The sequence below is a fragment of the Lethenteron reissneri genome, chromosome 54 (assembly GCF_015708825.2).
Source record: "Lethenteron reissneri isolate LAM-NWPU_2019-01 chromosome 54, ASM1570882v1, whole genome shotgun sequence".
NCBI classification, from domain to species: Eukaryota; Metazoa; Chordata; class Hyperoartia; order Petromyzontiformes; family Petromyzontidae; genus Lethenteron; species Lethenteron reissneri.
This window is the reverse complement of record NC_083832.1, coordinates 1,549,709-1,567,330: the sequence shown is the minus strand read 5'-3', so window position 1 is coordinate 1,567,330 and position 17,622 is coordinate 1,549,709. Positions and strand designations below refer to the sequence as shown.

The 17,622-nt window shown below is 58.8% G+C and overlaps 1 protein-coding gene across 1 annotated transcript in view; it reads left to right on the top strand.

Annotated features, from left to right (window-relative positions):
- The window catches only part of LOC133356455 (metabotropic glutamate receptor 2-like), a gene marked incomplete at its 3' end in the record, with an annotated part of 28,994 nt that overhangs the window by 428 nt on the left and 10,944 nt on the right, over positions 1 to 17,622 (top strand). Inside the window, 3 exon segments of the mRNA XM_061573987.1 lie at positions 15,081 to 15,224; positions 16,940 to 17,185; positions 17,187 to 17,585. Of these exon segments, the coding sequence (XP_061429971.1) occupies positions 15,081 to 15,224; positions 16,940 to 17,185; positions 17,187 to 17,585 (789 nt within the window).

Genomic DNA, 17,622 nt, shown 5'->3' with positions numbered 1-17,622 from the left:
GGTGAGGTACGTGCTCGAGCAGGTGAGAGAGGTGACGGTGAGTTTGGTGAGGTATACACTCGAGCAGGTGAGCGGGAGGGTGAGGGTTGTGAAGGGGTGGTGGTGAGAGGCTTACCGCAGCCTTCGCTCGGAGGTTCGGAGAGCCATGAGGTGCTGCAAGGATGGGTGGTGGTCATGGGTTGCTGAGGAGATGGAGTCTGCCTCAGTGGCCAACGATCACAAATCGCTCTTTAATTCCATCAAAAAAATAACTTGCAGCTCCACACCTATTACCATCATTAGGGGAAAGAACGGTGATCCAATATCCGACCCCCAGATTTTCTGAGCATTCCTGTGAGGTCCTGGAGGAGGGGAAATCCCTCAGCCTGCAAACATCGTGGGACAAAGTGGGGATGACCGTGCTAAGGCTGTGGTGCATCAAATATTGGAAGAAGCCACCCCCTGTGAGTGGCTGGCTGAGGTGCCATCTGTTGAGGAAGTACTGAAGGCAATCCAGAGTCTGAGACCAGGAAAGGCACCGGGCAGAGATGATCTCCCAAGCTGAAATGCTGAGGGAGGGTGGCGTGTGTGCACAGACTACCCTACATGACATCATTACAGCAGTCTGGGCCACTTGATGGGTTCTGCAGGATTGAAAGGATGACCTGGTGGTCCCCCTGTAGTTGTTACAGACTGTAACAGACTGTAACAGTCTGTAACAACAAACTGTAACAACTACAGGGGCATCTCACTCCTCAGTATGCGGGGAAAGGTCCTGGAAAGGAATATTAAACATCGCCTTGCCAGGCACGCTGAGGAGAGGCTTGCAGAGTCCCAATGTGGTTTAAGGAAAGGGAGGTCCTGTACAGACGCCATATTTTCTGTCTCTCTGCTACAGCAGAGGTGTAGAGAATTCCAACAAGACCTACATTTCTGCTTTATTGACCTGGTAAATGCCTATGGTACCATGAGTAGTCCTGGGCTATGGGTTTTGCATGCTTTCGGAGTCCCTGACTCTCTGCTCACGATCATTAAGGAGCTTCATGATGGTGAGCTGGTCCGGGCAAAACTATGTGGCAGGGAGTCGGAGCCAATCCCTGTTCACCTTGGTGTGCAACAGGGATGTCCTCTGGCTCCCACAATTATTTAACATATATTTCGACCACGTAGTTCGTGGGGCCTGGAATGGCTATATTGGAAGAATTTCCATCTGGGACAGATACAATGGAAGGCTGATCGATGCCCGGGTATGGTCAAGGGATGGCTCCCTATTGGTCAACCATGTTATGAATGCCGATGATGTGGTAATTGCTGCTCACTCAGAGGAGCAGTTGGAGGTGCTGCTGCTAAACCTGGAGCGTGCCACTAAGAGGTTGGGACTTACCATCAGCCCCACCAAAACTAAGCACCTGCCTGGTATTTTATACCATCGGACACTCCACCCACACAACTCCTAATTGGTCATGGCACAGTTGTGGAGAGAGTGGAGAGTTTTACATATCTGGGCAGTGTGCTCATGACCGGCTCCAGTTTGACAGCAAAAGTCTCCGAATCAGTCGAGTAGCATTATCTTTTCATCAGTTGCGTAATGCGGTGTGGAAGCTACCTGGTCTGTCGCTCCACACGAAGCTTTGGGTCTTTCGGCCACAGTGATTCCATCCATTCTCTATGCTTGCAAAATGTGGAACCCCCTAATGGAACATCTTCGCCGGTTAGAAACATTTAGGCTGGCTTGCCTACGATCCATCCTGGGTTTAACCAGGCTGGATTGTGTGAGGAGCTCACAAATCCTTGAAAGATCTGGACAATGTCCCATCGGTAAGATCCTCCGGCAGGGAAGGCTGCGTTGGCTGGGTCATGTCGCCCGCATGCCCAGCCACCGCATGCCTAAACAGCTACTGTTCAGCTAGATAGAGGGGGCTAAATGGGTGCGGTACAGGCTAGAGAGGAGATGGAGTACAGGAGGATGTGGAGATGAGTGGACTTGCCGATGACCGGTACCAGCGGTGTCAAGATTGGCCTCTGTGAAGGAGGCTCGTGAAGAATGCTACTGGGAAGTTGGAGGCAGTCGCCCTCCAGCAAGCAGAAAAGGAGGCCAAGGAGAGATTTTCACAAAAATAAGCAGAACGCCAGGTGGCTAAAGCACATCAAGTTGGCACAGTAGGGGGCACAGGTGGTGCATCGGCCAGTCATCTCAGCCAGTCGACCCATGGCACCTGGGTGCCAGCGGGAGGTCGACACTTCACGTGGCCTCAAGGTGCGCAGAGCCTGGCACAAGCTTCGTGGTGACGTCACCTCCACTTCGTGGCGAATGGCGGTTGTTGTTGTGGTGAGGGTGATGTCCATCTACCAGAAACCCCTCCCCCCACTGCCCCACCCAGAGACCCCCCCCCACTACCCCAACTTGAGACCCGTGCTAGTCCGAAACCACAAGCGGGGAGGGTCCGGAATTTTACCAAAACGCGCCGTTCCACCTTCTCCTGCCGAGCCAGCGTACGGCTCCTCCTGAACGCCAACCGACTGGGAGTGTTACGACACTCATTGCGTGATCCACCAACCCTCGCTGCTGCCTCACCAGCGCTGGATCAATGCAGGCAGCAGCGGCGGAGCCACGACCAGCACCGCCTCTTTGAGATTCCCTTTCACCCTCGCTACGACGGGAGGCAGAGCGCTCTTTAGAGATGCACTCATCTCCCTGTGAGTCTATGGGTCTCTGTGTGAGTCTATGGGTCTCTGTGTGAGTCTATGGGTCTCTGCGTGAGTCTATGGATCTCCGTGTGAGTCTACGGGTCTCTGTGTGAGTCTATGGATCTCTGTGTGAGTCTACGGGTCTCTGTGTGAGTCTATGGGTCTCTGTGTGAGTCTATGGGTCTCTGCGTGAGTCTATGGATCTCCGTGTGAGTCTACGGGTCTCTGTGTGAGTCTATGGGTCTCTGTGTGAGTCTATGGATCTCTGTGTGAGTCTACGGGTCTCTGTGTGAGTCTATGGGTCTCTGTGTGAGTCTATGGGTCTTTATGTGAGTCTATGGGTCTCTGTGTGAGTCTATGGTTCTCTGTGTGAGTCTATGGGTCTCTGTGTGAGTCTATGGATCTTTGTGTGAGTCTATGGGTCTCTGTGTGAGTTTATGGATCTCTGTGTGAGTCTACGGGTCTCTATGTGAGTCTATGGGTCTCTGTCTGAGTCTACGGGTCTCTGTGTGAGTCTATGGGTCTCTGTGTGAGTCTATGGGTCTCTGTGTGAGTCTACGGGTCTCTGTGTGAGTCTATGGGTCTCTGTGTGAGTCTATGGGTCTTTATGTGAGTCTATGGGTCTCTGTGTGAGTCTATGGTTCTCTGTGTGAGTCTATGGGTCTCTGTGTGAGTATATGGGTCTTTATATGAGTCTGTGGGTCTCTATGTGAGTCTATGGGTCTCTGTGTGAGTCTATGGAACTCTATGTGAGTCTATGGCTCTCTTTGAAGGTCACTGGTGACTATGCCGATTCCCACCACAGCTCAATGATGATTTCGACATGATGCTGATGCGGCTGACTGTGGATATCACATGCCGCGTGATGCCGTGCTGCGGATGGCCGTGTTGTGGCGTTTGTTGCGTTCCACAGCGGTGAAGTACCCGTCGAGGACGCTTGACAACGGAGTTGAGGCACACGTATATTTATTTAACAAGTTGCCAGTACAGGACAGCCCTAGAGGGGGTAGCGGCCCCCTCACCCGTATAACTCAGGGAATACCCCTAGCTATCCATAGCCTATCCCCTGAGTCCTCCACTAAGAGCTAGGGGAGGCTGTCTGGCCCGACACTGGTAATCGGGCTCGGTACCCGGAGTCCCAGAGCACTGGCTCTGGTTCACGGGACCACGCCACTGGCTCGAGCCTGATCCCGTGGGGCCCTGATAAGGGCGGCGATCAGGGGGAGTCCAGGGCTCTAGCTACGACGTCTTCCGACTTCTTAGCTTAACTATAACATAACTGACTAAGCCCATATAACGACCCCTTTTTATACCCAACCCTCCTTGAGGGGTGGGGCCCCGGGGGATCGTAACGCCGAACCAGCCCCCCCCCAGGGTGTCTGGCTCGGACGTCGCAGAGGGCATCTCCCTGTGCACACACGTAGCCCCGCCCACTGTGTTTCTTTCCCATAGGCTGCCATGCATAACGGCCCTCTCTCCAACGTCCCTACATCACTCCCCCCCGCATAGCTCGCAGCCGTCCCGGCTGCAACAATTTCAACAAATGAATCTTTACCCCTTGACTCCCCCCGTGTGTGCCCCATTTTTTTTTCCATTTAACAGAACGAGAATTAAACAACAACACTAACAATGCCCCTAAAGGGAGAACAAACCGACGCGCCCCCCCCCCCCGAATAAATACGAAATCCGTAGAGGCAAGATATGTACATTTCCCGGAACCCTCAGCGCACGCACAACATGCACACAAGACGCACACACACACACAGCCATAATACAACAACGCGCCAAGAGCGCCACACGAACGCAGCGTCCAGCAACAATAGCACACGAAAGTGTACCAGAAAACGCAAAAAAAATAAAAAAAATTTTCTTCTTATTTTCGTTTCGTTTTCACTTCTTGTTCGCGTTCCAGTGTTTTTATAAGAGTCTGCGCATTTTAGCGCGCGTCCTTGCCGCAGGCCCGTCACAAGGGCCAACCTCAGATGGCGGACCATTCGGTGGCCGCTGTCCCTTCCGAGGCGAGTCCGCAATTGGAGTGGCGGGACCCTCGGCATCCCCCGTGAGGGATGTGCGCGAGCCCGTCATTCCGGGAGAACCTGGGGGCGGGGCAACCGGCAAGACGTCAGGTGAGATCAACAGAGGCGGACCCTCCGGGTCGGTCGACCCCTCACATGCTTGGCCCTGCGCGTGTGGAGCAGAGTCCCGCACCGCAACGAAGGGTTTTAGTCTAGAGGGGTGAACGAACCACCGGCGCCTCCCCCACTTGATACGAACGCACTGCGGTCGCAAAACCTCGACCACCTCGACGGGGCCCCGCCATGGCCGTACCAGTTTCGAGGAGGTCGCAAGCGGTACCTGGGGACAGTGCAGCCATGCCCTGTCCCCTGGCTTCCACTGCAGCACGTGCGCGCGCGCAAGTCTGAGGCGCTCATTCGCCTTTTGGCGCATGCGGGAATTGAGCATGGCAGCATCCCGCGCCTCAGTTAGCTTTTGAAGGTTAAATTTAACGTGCTCGTCCAATTTAATTTTACCTAGAGGCGCGGGGATCTGCAGCTGTGCCCGAACAGGTGGGTCATGTTCGCGACCATACATGAGAAAGAAGGGTGAAAATCCCGTGGCAGCATGGGGGGCCAATCGATATGCTGCCAGGACCCCTTGAATTTGCAAGTCCCAATTGGTCTGTGACTCCGAAACCAGGTGCGACAACATAGACGTGATGGTACGATGCAGACGCTCGACCATCCCGTCAGTTTGTGGGTGATAGGGAGAGGTACGAATCTTCTTTGTACCTAGGAGATCACAGACTTGTTTGAGGAGGTTCCCGGAAAAATTTTTACCCTGGTCGGTCAGCAGCCGCTCCGGAGCACCTTTGTCCATGACGTAGCCTTGGACAAAGGCGTCCACGATGGCTGCTGCCGACTGATTTGCCAGGGGCCAGGCCATAGGCCAGCGTGTGAAGTATTCGACCCCTGTTAGCAAATATCTATTGCCCCTAGGGGTGGCGGGAAACGGTCCCAGGATATCCAACGCTACGAGTTCGTTCACCCTGGAGACTGTGATGGACTGCAACGGCGGGTTCGACTCCCGAGCTGGTGGTTTGCGTTGCGCACACCGGGGGCATGCTGCCAGGAGATCCGTGACATCCCGTGTCATGCCCGGCCAAAAAAAATCCAGCTGGAGCGAGGCGAGGGTCTTTTGGGTACCCAGGTGGAGGAGGCGCTCATGAGCAGCCCACACCACCTTACCCCGTAACCCCGCAGGAACTACCAGCCGGTGACGGTGGGATTTACCGTCCCAATGCATGAGCAAGCCCGCGTGTATTTCCCAATTGTCGGCATCACCCGTCCCACACCCCCTCTCCCTGGCGCGACGACGCAGCGCGAGGAGGGAGGCGTCCTCCATCTGGAGGCGTCCCCACTCAATCACAGGCAACCCAAGCAGGGAATCCCTTCCCTGTTTCCCGATCTCATCGGGGAGCGATGTGTCAACATCGGCGGCGGCCGCCAGGACTGGAACCGTCATGTCCCCAGCTGGCTTGCAACGCCCCGACCCCAGGAGGCATGCGCATTCGGAGGTGGTTGGCATGCGCGACAGAGCGTCCGCATTTGTGTGGCGAATGCCCTTACGATAGGTGGTGTCAAAATCGAAATCCTGGAGGACCTCCAGCCATCGGGACAATTGTCCCGATGGCTGTTGAACCTTCAGGGCGTACTGCAGTGCCGCATGATCCGTACGGACAGTGAAATGCTGACCGTACAGATATGGGCGGTACTGTTGGATGAAGAAAACAATTGCCAACAGTTCTCTACGGGTGACACAATATTTTTGCTCCGCTGGAGACAACACCCGACTGCCGTACGCAACCACCCGTTCCACGCCATCAACCACCTGGGAAAGCACGCCTCCGATACCTGTGTTGCTCGCGTCGGTGTCGAGCAAAAACGGCCTCGAAAAATCGGGGTAAGTCAAAGGAGGAGCCTTCACCAATGCATCCCGAAGGGAGCAGAAAGCTACTTCCTCATCCCGACCCCAGTGGAACCGAACCCCTTTTGATGTCAAAGCATGTAGGGGTTTGGCAATTGTAGCAAAATTAGCGACGAACCGTCGGTAATATGAAGCGAAGCCAATAAAACTCCTCACCTCCCCCACCGAGGTCGGAATTGGCCAGGAGCTGACACACTGCGTTTTGGCGGGATCGGTAGCAATACCCGAGCGCCCCACGATGTGCCCCAAATAACGCACTGACTCGCGAAACAAATAGCATTTTTGGGGCTTAAATTTCAAATTAGCAGCCCGCATCCTTTGGAAAACCGCCCGCAGCCTCTGGAGATGTTCGTCAAAGGTTCTTCCAAAAACAATTACGTCATCCAAATAAATCAGGCACGATTCCCATTGCAATCCAGCCAAAACCAATTCCATCAACCGCTGGAAGGTTGCCGGCGCTGAGTGTAAGCCCATCGGCAACCGGTTGAATTGGAACAGGCCGTGCGGTGTACGGAAAGCGGTTTTAGGCTTCGAATCATCGTCCAGAGGAAGCTGCCAGAATCCCGAAAGTAAATCTAGTGTGGAGAAGAATCGCGCTCCCGCCAAGGCGTCCAGCGATTCGTCCATCCGTGGGAGCGGGTATGCGTCGGCAACCGAAACCTTATTAAGGCGACGGAAATCTACGCAAAACCGCAACGAGCCATCCTGTTTCTTAACCAGGACAATCGGTGCTCCCCAAGGGCTGGTAGAGGGAGAGATAATGTCGGCGGCTAACATGTCATCGACAGCCGATTTGACATGGTCCTTTTCGGCGGGACTCAACCGAAAAGGATTTTGGCGAATAGGCGCGCTGTCACCCGTGTCAATATGGTGACGCAGCAGGTGAGTACAACCCAAATCGTATTTATTCCGACTGAAAACGTCGGAAAATTCCTTTAGCAGCGATCTAAGCCGTTGGCGCTCTAAATTGGACAGGTTCGTCGATCCCGCACAAAGCACGTCGAGCCACCCTTCATCGCCGTCCGAATGCGGGTGCGTCCGAGCAGCAGTGTCAATGTGGTTCACGGCAGGTTCCTCGCAGGGCACCGGCGTCGCGTGAGCGAGCACAGTCCCTTGGGGAACCACTACTGTCTGCGACCCGACATTGAGGACCGCGATGAAGGGATCCTCGTCCCCCCTTACGATGGTCTGGGCCGGAATTAAATGAGGCCCATTAACCCCGGCCCTAGACGGCCCCAGCACAACACCCTGATCCCCAACACCCTTAGCGAAGGGCCTACGAAGTTTAAGAGGTACCAGCATTTGTGCCCCCGGCGGCACACGCACTGTTTTTACGACGAACGCCGGTACCGTCGCGAACGCCGTCCGAGTCGCTACAGGGGAAGGCAGGAACGCCATACGTCGCCCCGACGGAAGCTCAATGCATCCTTGGTCGATCAAAATACGAATTGGCATCCTGCCCAAGAAGTCCGTCCCCAGCAGGCACGGAACTGCCAGTGAGGAGGAGACAAAAATCGGCCCCGACAATTTGATGTCCCCGATAGAAATTTGCGCTCGAATCTGTCCCACGATGCCGAGAGAGCCCCCGTTAGCGGCATAGAAAGGGACATTAACCGGTAGCAAAGGACGGCTCTGCACCGGTAGAATATTGTAAATTAGTTCCGAAATAATTGTCGCCGATGCCCCTGTATCGACTATGATGCGTACCTCCACCCCATCAATGTAACCGACCACGGCCGACGATCCCGACGCCGCGGCCACCACGCGATGGGCCAACACGGACCACCGCTCGGGCTCGATTTGAGTCCCCGCAGTGATCCGCGCCGGTCCATCGCAGCGCCCCACCGGCCCCCCGTTCGTTACGGTGCGAGAGTGTGCGACAGGTGGGTGCGTTGGCCAAACATGTGAGGTGCCGCGACTCGCCGGATCATGGTGCTGGAGCTTGGGAGGAGGAAGAGGAGGGCCGGCGTCCTGTCGAGGCGTCGTCCCCCGCTGTCGAGGAGAACGGCACCCCGAGGCGACATGGCCCCGGATGCCGCAGTTGAAGCACCGCGGGAGCGCCGATGGAGACGATGGACGGTCGAAACGCCTCGGCCCGTCCCGACCCGGCCGCGCCCCCGTCGTCTGTTGCCGTCGATGGTCGACGGCATAAAGTTCTTCTGACGGAAGGGTGGCTGCAGCCACCGCACGCCCAGCCGATGCCCTGTTTGCCTTTCGCCGCTGCTGCAGAAGGTTGGCGTGGAGGAGTCGCGCAGCCTGGAGGGAGGTCATTTCTGCATCCCCTTGTGCGATGACGACGATGTCGAGGTCGTCCGCCAAGAGGAGGATCTTCTCCGCGACCATTGCGTCCACGCCGTCGTCGTCCATGCGGGGAAAGGCTGTTTTTGCCAGCGCCAGAAGACTTGTCCGGAAAGCCAGAGGCGACTCTTTTTCACCCCGCCTGCGATCGTAGAACTGCTGACGGCATTCGGCTGAAGGTCCATAGACCCCGGCCAGCAGCTGTAGCGCCATTGGTAGTGTAGCCCGCTTCTCTTTTGGCGCCGACGTGAGTGCGGCGAGCGCGTCCCCATCGAGGAGCGCCGGCAGCGCGCAAAGGGCCTCCTCGTCGGACCACCGCGCCATCTCCTGATGGGCGAGGAAGCGTCGCCGGAAGCCGCCCCAGTCACCCTCCGCACCGATGAATTCCTTCAGCGGGGGCAGCCTTTGGTGAAGCGCAGCGGTCGATGTGGACTTCCGCAGGTTGCTTTCACCTCCCTTTGGCGGTGCCTCGGCGCGACTGGCCGATGGCATCGCCTGTCGCGGCAGCGATGACGCATCCTTCGGCTGCGATGACGCTGCAGCCCCGGCGACGGCGATGTCGGAGCCGATGTCTAAGCTGGCCACGCCCCGAACAGCCGCGGCGTCCATGGCGGGAAATTCAAATTGTGAAGTCGCTGAAATGGCGGGAAAGTGCTCCGGCCGCCGGTTCTCCTCGCCCTGCGGTGGACCACCAGCCCCCAACCGCGTAATGCCTTCCAGTGTGGCGGCAGCGGCATAAAGTAGCTCCGCCAGCCGTTCGTGAGCCAGTCGTAGTGCATCTGGCTGCGGCCCCTCTCCATGCTGACGTCCCGGTGAGAAGGCGCCAGGCTCCGGCTGCACCCCATCTTGTTGCTCTGTCTCGGGCTCGGCGATCTCCGCGGCGTCCTCCTCTTGTGGTACCCTGGTCCGAGCTGTATGGCGCGTTTCCATTTTTACCACTTCTGACGCCAGATGAAGTACCCGTCGAGGACGCTTGACAACGGAGTTGAGGCACACGTATATTTATTTAACAAGTTGCCAGTACAGGACAGCCCTAGAGGGGGTAGCGGCCCCCTCACCCGTATAACTCAGGGAATACCCCTAGCTATCCATAGCCTATCCCCTGAGTCCTCCACTAAGAGCTAGGGGAGGCTGTCTGGCCCGACACTGGTAATCGGGCTCGGTACCCGGAGTCCCAGAGCACTGGCTCTGGTTCACGGGACCACGCCACTGGCTCGAGCCTGATCCCGTGGGGCCCTGATAAGGGCGGCGATCAGGGGGAGTCCAGGGCTCTAGCTACGACGTCTTCCGACTTCTTAGCTTAACTATAACATAACTGACTAAGCCCATATAACGACCCCTTTTTATACCCAACCCTCCTTGAGGGGTGGGGCCCCGGGGGATCGTAACGCCGAACCAGCCCCCCCCCAGGGTGTCTGGCTCGGACGTCGCAGAGGGCATCTCCCTGTGCACACACGTAGCCCCGCCCACTGTGTTTCTTTCCCATAGGCTGCCATGCATAACGGCCCTCTCTCCAACGTCCCTACAGCGGTATTGCTGGACAACTTCACTCGGCTTCACGCCACAGCGCCTCTCCACGTCTCAGTGTGCCGCCCTCCTCGTGTCTCCCCTGTTTCCACCTCGTGTCTCCCCTGTCCCCTCCTCGTGTCTCCCCTGTCTCCACCTTATGTCTCCCCTGTCTCCTCCTTGTGTCTCCCCTGTCTCCACCTCGTGTCTCCCCTGTCTCCACCTCGTGTCTCCCCTGTCTCCACCTCGTGTCTCCTCTGTCTCCACCTCGTGTCTCCCCTGTCTCCTCCTTGTGTCTCCCCTGTCTCCACCTCGTGTCTCCCCTGTCTCCACCTTATGTCTCCCCTGTCTCCTCCTTGTGTCTCCCCTGTCTCCACCTCGTGTCTCCCCTGTCTCCACCTCGTGTCTCCCCTGTCCCCTCCTCGTGTCTCCCCTGTCTCCACCTTATGTCTCCCCTGTCTCCTCCTTGTGTCTCCCCTGTCTCCACCTCGTGTCTCCCCTGTCTCCACCTCGTGTCTCCCCTGTCTCCACCTCGTGTCTCCTCTGTCTCCACCTCGTGTCTCCCCTGTCTCCTCCTTGTGTCTCCCCTGTCTCCACCTCGTGTCTCCCCTGTCTCCACCTCGTATCTCCCCTGTCTCCACCTCGTGTCTCCCCTGTCTCCACCTCGTGTCTCCCCTGTCTCCACCTCGTGTCTCCCCTGTCTCCTCCTCATGTCTCCCCTGTCTCCACCTCGTATCTCCCCTGTCTCCTCCTTGTGTCTCCCCTGTCTCCACCTCGTGTCTCCCCTGTCTCCACCTCGTGTCTCCCCTGTCTCCACCTCGTGTCTCCCCAGTCTCCTCCTCGTGTCTCCCCTGTCTCCACCTCGTAACTCCCCTGTCTCCTCCTTGTGTCTCCCCTGTCTCCACCTCGTGTCTCCCCTGTCTCCACCTCGTGTCTCCCCTGTCTCCACCTCGTGTCTCCCCTGTCTCCACCTCGTGTCTCCCCTGTCTCCACCTCGTGTCTCCCCTGTCTCCACCTCCTGTCTCCCCTGTCTCCTCCTCGTGTCTCCCCTGTCTCTACCTCGTGTCTCCCCTGTCCCCTCCTCGTGTCTCCCCTGTCTCCACCTCGTGTCTCCCCTGTCTCCTTGTGTCTCCCCTGTCCCCTCCTCGTGTCTCCCCTGTCTCCTCCTCGTGTCTCCCCTGTCCCCTCCTCGTGTCTCCCCTGTCTCCACCTCGTGTCTCCCCTGTCTCCACCTCGTGTCTCCCCTGTCCCCTCCTCGTGTCTCCCCTGCTTCCTCCTCATGTCTCCCCTGTCTCCTCCTTGTGTCTCCCTTGTCTCCACCTCGTGTCTCCCCTGTCTCCTCCTTGCGTCTCCCCTGTCCCCCCCTCGTGTCTCCCCTGTCTCCACCTCGTGTCTCCCCTGTCTCCACCTCGTGTCTCCCCTGTCTCCACCTCGTGTCTCCCCTGTCCCCTCCTCGTGTCTCCCCTGTCTCCACCTCGTGTCTCCCCTGTCTCCACCTCGTGTCTCCCCTGTCTCCACCTCGTGTCTCCCCTGTCTCCACCTCGTGTCTCCCCTGTCTCCACCTCGTGTCTCCCCTGTCTCCTCCTCGTGTCTCCCCTGTCCCCTCCTCATGTCTCCCCTGTCTCCACCTCGTGTTTCCCCTGTCTCCACCTCGTGTCTCCCCTGTCTCCTCCTTGTGTCTCCCCTGTCTCCACCTCGTGTCTCTCCTGTCTCCACCTCGTGTTTCCCCTGTCTCCACCTCGTGTCTCCCCTGTCTCCACCTCGTCTCTCCCCTGTCTCCACCTCGTGTCTCCCCTGTCTCCACCTCGTGTCTTCCCTGTCTCCACCTCGTGTCTCCCCTGTCTCCTCGTGTCTCCCCGTCCCCTTCCAGTGTCTCCCCTGTCTCCACCTCGTGTCTCCCCTGTCTCCACCTCGTGTCTCCCCTGTCTCAACCTCGTGTCTCCCCTGGCTCCACCTCGTGTCTCCCCTGTCTCCACCTCGTGTCTCCCCTGTCTCCTCCTTGTGTCTCCCCTGTCTCCACCTCGTGTCTCCCCTGTCTCCACCTTGTGTCTCCCCTGTCTCCACCTCGTGTCTCGCCTGTCTCCACCTTGTGTCTTTCCTGTCTCCACCTCGTGTCTCCCTTGTCTCCACCTCGTGTCTCCCCTGTCTCCACCTCGTGTCTCCCCTGTCTCCACCTCGTGTCTCCCCTGTCTCCACCTCGTGTCTCCCCTGTCTCCACCTCGTGTCTCCCCTGTCCCCTCCTTGTGTCTCCCCTGTCTCCACCTCGTGTCTCCCCTGTATCCTCCTTGTGTCTCCCCTGTCTCCACCTCGTGTCTCCCCTGTCTCCACCTCGTGTCTCCCCTGTCTCCACCTCGTGTCTCCCCTGTCTCCACCTCGTGTCTCCCCTGTCTCCTCTTTGTGTCTCCCCTGTCTCAACCTCGTGTCTCCCCTGTCTCCACCTCGTGTCTCCCTTGTCTCCACCTCGTGTCTCCCCTGTCTCCATCTCGTGTCTTCCCTGTCTCCACCTTATGTCTCCACTGTCTCCTCCTTGTGTCTCCCCTGTCTCCACCTCGTGTCTCCCCTGTCTCCACCTCGTGTCTCCCCTGTCTCCACCTCGTGTCTCACCTGTCTCCACCTCGTGTCTCCCCGTCCCCTTCCAGTGTCTCCCCTGTATCCACCTCGTGTCTCACCTGTCTCCACCTCGTGTCTCCCCTATCTCCACCTCGTGTCTCCCCTGTCTCCACCTCGTGTCTCCCCTGTCTCCACCTCGTGTCTCCCCTGTCTCCACCTTGTGTCTCCCCTGTATCCACCTCGTGTCTCCCCTGTCTCCACCTCGTGTCTCCCCTGTCTCCACCTCGTGTCTCCCCTGTCTCCTACTTGTGTCTCCCCTGTCTCCACCTCGTGTCTCCCCTGTCTCCACCTCGTGTCTCTCCTGTCTCCTCCTTGTGTCTCCCTTGTCTCCACCTCGTGTCTCCCCTGTCTCCACCTCGTGTCTCCTCTGTCTCCACCTCGTGTCTCCCCTGTTTCCACCTCGTGTCTCCCCTGTCCGCTCCTCGTGTCTCCCCTGCTTCCTCCTCATGTCTCCCCTGTCTCCACCTCGTGTCTCCCCTGTCTCCACCTCGTGTCTCCCCTGTCTCCACCTCGTGTCTCCCCTGTCTCCACCTCGTGTCTCACCTGTCTCCACCTCGTGTCTCCCTGTCCCCTTCCAGTGTCTCCCCTGTCTCCACCTCGTGTCTCCCCTGTCTCCACCTCGTGTCTCCCCTGTCTCCACCTCGTGTCTCACCTGTCTCCACCTCGTGTCTCCCCTATCTCCACCTCGTGTCTCCCCTGTCTCCACCTTGTGTCTCCCGTCTCCACCTCGTGTCTCCCCTGTCTCCACCTCGTGTCTCCCCTGTATCCACCTCGTGTCTCCCCTGTCTCCACCTCGTGTCTCCCCTGTCTCCACCTCGTGTCTCCCCTGTCTCCTCCTTGTGTCTCCCCTGTCTCCACCTCGTGTCTCCCCTGTCTCCACCTCGTGTCTCTCCTATCTCCTCCTTGTGTCTCCCTTGTCTCCACCTCGTGTCTCCCCTGTCTCCACCTCGTGTCTCCCCTGTCTCCACCTCGTGTCTCCCCTGTTTCCACCTCGTGTCTCCCCTGTCCCCTCCTCGTGTCTCCCCTGCTTCCTCCTCATGTCTCCCCTGTCTCCTCCTTGTGTCTCCCTTGTCTCCACCTCGTGTCTCCCCTGTCTCCTCCTCGTGTCTCCCCTGTCTCCTCCTCGTGTCTCCCCTGTCTCCTCCTTGTGTCTCCCCTGTCTCCACCTCGTGTCTCCCCTGTCCGCACCTCGTGTCTCCCTTGTCTCCACCTCGTGTCTCCCCTGTCTCCACCTCGTATCTCCCCTGTCTCCTCCTTGTGTCTCCCCTGTCTCCACCTCGTGTCTCCCCTGTCTCCACCTCGTGTCTCCCCTGTCTCCACCTCGTGTCTCCCCTGTCTCCTCCTTGTGTCTCCCTGTCTCCACCTCGTGTCTCCCCTGTCTCCACCTCGTGTCTCTCCTGTCTCCTCCTTGTGTCTCCCGTCTCCACCTCGTGTCTCCCCTGTCTCCACCTCGTGTCTCCCCTGTCTCCACCTCGTGTCTCCCCTGTTTCCACCTCGTGTCTCCCCTGTCCCCACCTCGTGTCTCCCCTGTCTCCACCTCGTGTCTCCCCTGTCTCCTCCTTGTGTCTCCCCTGTCTCCACCTCGTGTCTCCCCTGTCTCCACCTCGTGTCTCTCCTGTCTCCTCCTTGTGTCTCCCGTCTCCACCTCGTGTCTCCCCTGTCTCCACCTCGTGTCTCCCCTGTCTCCACCTCGTGTCTCCCCTGTTTCCACCTCGTGTCTCCCCTGTCCCCTCCTCGTGTCTCCCCTGCTTCCTCCTCATGTCTCCCCTGTCTCCTCCTCGTGTCTCCCCTGTCTCCCCCTCGTGTCTCCCCTGTCTCCTCCTCGTGTCTTCCCTGTCTCCACCTCGTGTCTCCCCTGTCTCCTCGTGTCTCCCCGTCCCCTTCCAGTGTCTCCCCTGTCTCATCTCCTTGTCTCCCCACCACGTCTGCCTGCGTCTCCTAGTGTCTCTCCACGTCGCCCTCCTCTCGATGTTTCCTCCTCGCCTCGTTATTCCCCTGCTCCTCGTCACCCGCAGGCGCTGGAGTTCGTGCGCTCGTCCCTACAGCGCGTGGAGGAGACGGAGTTCGTGTGCCCTGATGGCTCCTACGCCGTGCAGCAGAAGCGGCCGCTGCCCATCGCCGGCGTCATCGGGGGCTCTGACAGCAGTGTCTCCATACAGGTGCGGGGCGCGGTGGGCGGACAGGTGTGAGTGGGCACGCTGGCGCGACTTCATTTAGCACATGCGCGCACACTTACACACATGCACACACTTACACACATGCACACACGTGCACACATGTGCACACGCGCACACACGCGCACACACGCGCGTACATTTACACACGTGCACGCACACACGTGCACACACATGCGCATCCGCATGCGCACGCACAAAAGCCTCAACAGGCTGTTGGGGCAAGTGCTGTTAGCGAGCACCTATGAAGGCCATCACGGCACACGAGGGGGTGGGTGGCCAGAAGCACGCCCGGCCGCCTTTGTCTCCGCAGTGGCGATGTTTACTACACACCACACCAGTTACTTATTTAAGGCTGAGTCAACACACGCACACTCACTTTCACACACACACTTGCTTTCACAAATACACTTCTTTAACACACACACATGTGCGCGAGGGTGCACACACACGCACACTAAGGGGACATCCATTGAGTCGGTGCACAAAACTTGACCCCTCCCCCCTCCCTGTACGCACGCGAACTCTTTACCCCCCACTCCCACCTGCGTACGTACGCCTGACGCACCCCCCCCCCCCCCCCCACCGAATCTTATAGAACGGCCGATAATTAATCCATGCAGAAACGGATTAATAATATGAACGTGTTGAAGCAAACAGATAGTCCACCACCGGACTATCGAACTCGTTGTTTGAAGGCCAATGTCGAAAAATTATTATCGAGGCTTCACACCCCCCCCCCCCCCCGTTTTCTATGCTACGTCGTCAGTAGCGGTACGCATTTTAATTACCCCCCGCCTCCCCCCTCCATGTGTCCGTGCTAAATGGATGGCCCCTAACTCCCCCTCGAGGTTGACTCACCACATCTCACGGAGGATCGCTCCGCTAAACCAAATCGTCCGGGGGTTCAGTGCCTTAAACGTTCACCTGTAGAGGCAGTGTAAAAATATATAAGTATATTTCACGTAAACTGGGTCGTAAGTGCACGTGTTAGTAAGCCGGGTGTTTTTGTGCGTTCACTTAACCGCTGCGCGACTGCTCCCCCAGACAAAGACAAAGATCCCCCGTGTAGCCTTAACAGACTGTTGGGGCAAGCACTGTTAGCGATCGCTTATGAAGGCCAGCACGGCACACGAGGAGGTGGGTGGCCAACACCACGCCTGGCCGCCTTTGTCTCCCCAGTGACGAAATTTACACACCGGACCAGGTACTCATTTGAGGCTGAGTCGACCTACGGGAGGCTCAGGACCGGTTCAGATAATCTTCACCGGTGTTGGCCGTGAGTAGGGTTCAAATTCGGGGCCCAGTGTTGGTAGCGCAGCGTAGCGCTAACCGCTACACCACCGCTCCCCCAGACACGCAGCCACATACACATACGCGTGCGTGTCCCGGTCTCGCTCACCATCCCGAAATCCGCAGATTCTCCTTTAACCCGTGCACCTTGCGACGCCGTGTGCAGAATTCTACGCGCGGTGGTGGCGTTTACACCGCGCCGAGACCGTGAACACCTCGGCAACTTACAGAATCCGAACCCGGCGGTCTCCCTCCCTCCCCCGCTCCCTCCACCCCTCCTCCTATTCCTCTTTCTCCAATTACTCCTCCTCCTCCACGTCCATCTCCTGCCCCTCTTCTCTAATCCCCCCCCACCTCATCATCCTCCACCTCCTTCCCCAAATCTCCCCCCCCCCCCGTGTGCACAGGTGGCGAACCTCCTGCGCCTATTCCGCATCCCGCAGGTGAGCTACGCGTCGACGAGCGCCACGCTGAGCGACCGCTCGCGCTACGACCTCTTCGCGCGCACCGTGCCGCCCGACTCGCACCAGGCGCGCGCCATCGCCGACCTTCTGCTCCACTTCGGCTGGACCTACGTCTCCACCGTGGCGTCGGAGGGCGACTACGGCGAGGCGGCCCTCGCGGCCTTCGAGCGCGAGGCCCGCGCGCAGCAACATCTGCGTGGCCGCCTCCGCCACGGCGGGCCGCGGCGGCGCCGGCGGGGCCCCCGCGTCCTACGAGGCGGCGGTGCGCGGCCTGGCGCGCGGAGCCGGCGCGGCCCACGTGGCCGTCCTCTTCGTGCGCGCCGAGGACGCCCGGGGCCTCCTGGCGGCCGCCCAGCGGCTCAACGCCTCCTTCCAGTGGGTGGCGAGCGACGGGTGGGGCGCCCTGGACGAGGTGGTGCGGGGCCGGGAGCGGGCAGCCGACGGCGCCATCACCGTCGAGCTGTCGTCGTGGCCCGTCCAGGAATTCGACCGCTACTTCCAGAGCCTCACGCCGGCCAACAACCGCAGGAACCCGTGGTTCCGCGAGTTCTGGGAGCGGCGGTTCCACTGCACGTTGCCTGACACGCGGGCCCAAGCCGCGGCCGCCGCCGCTGCCGGTGGTGCCG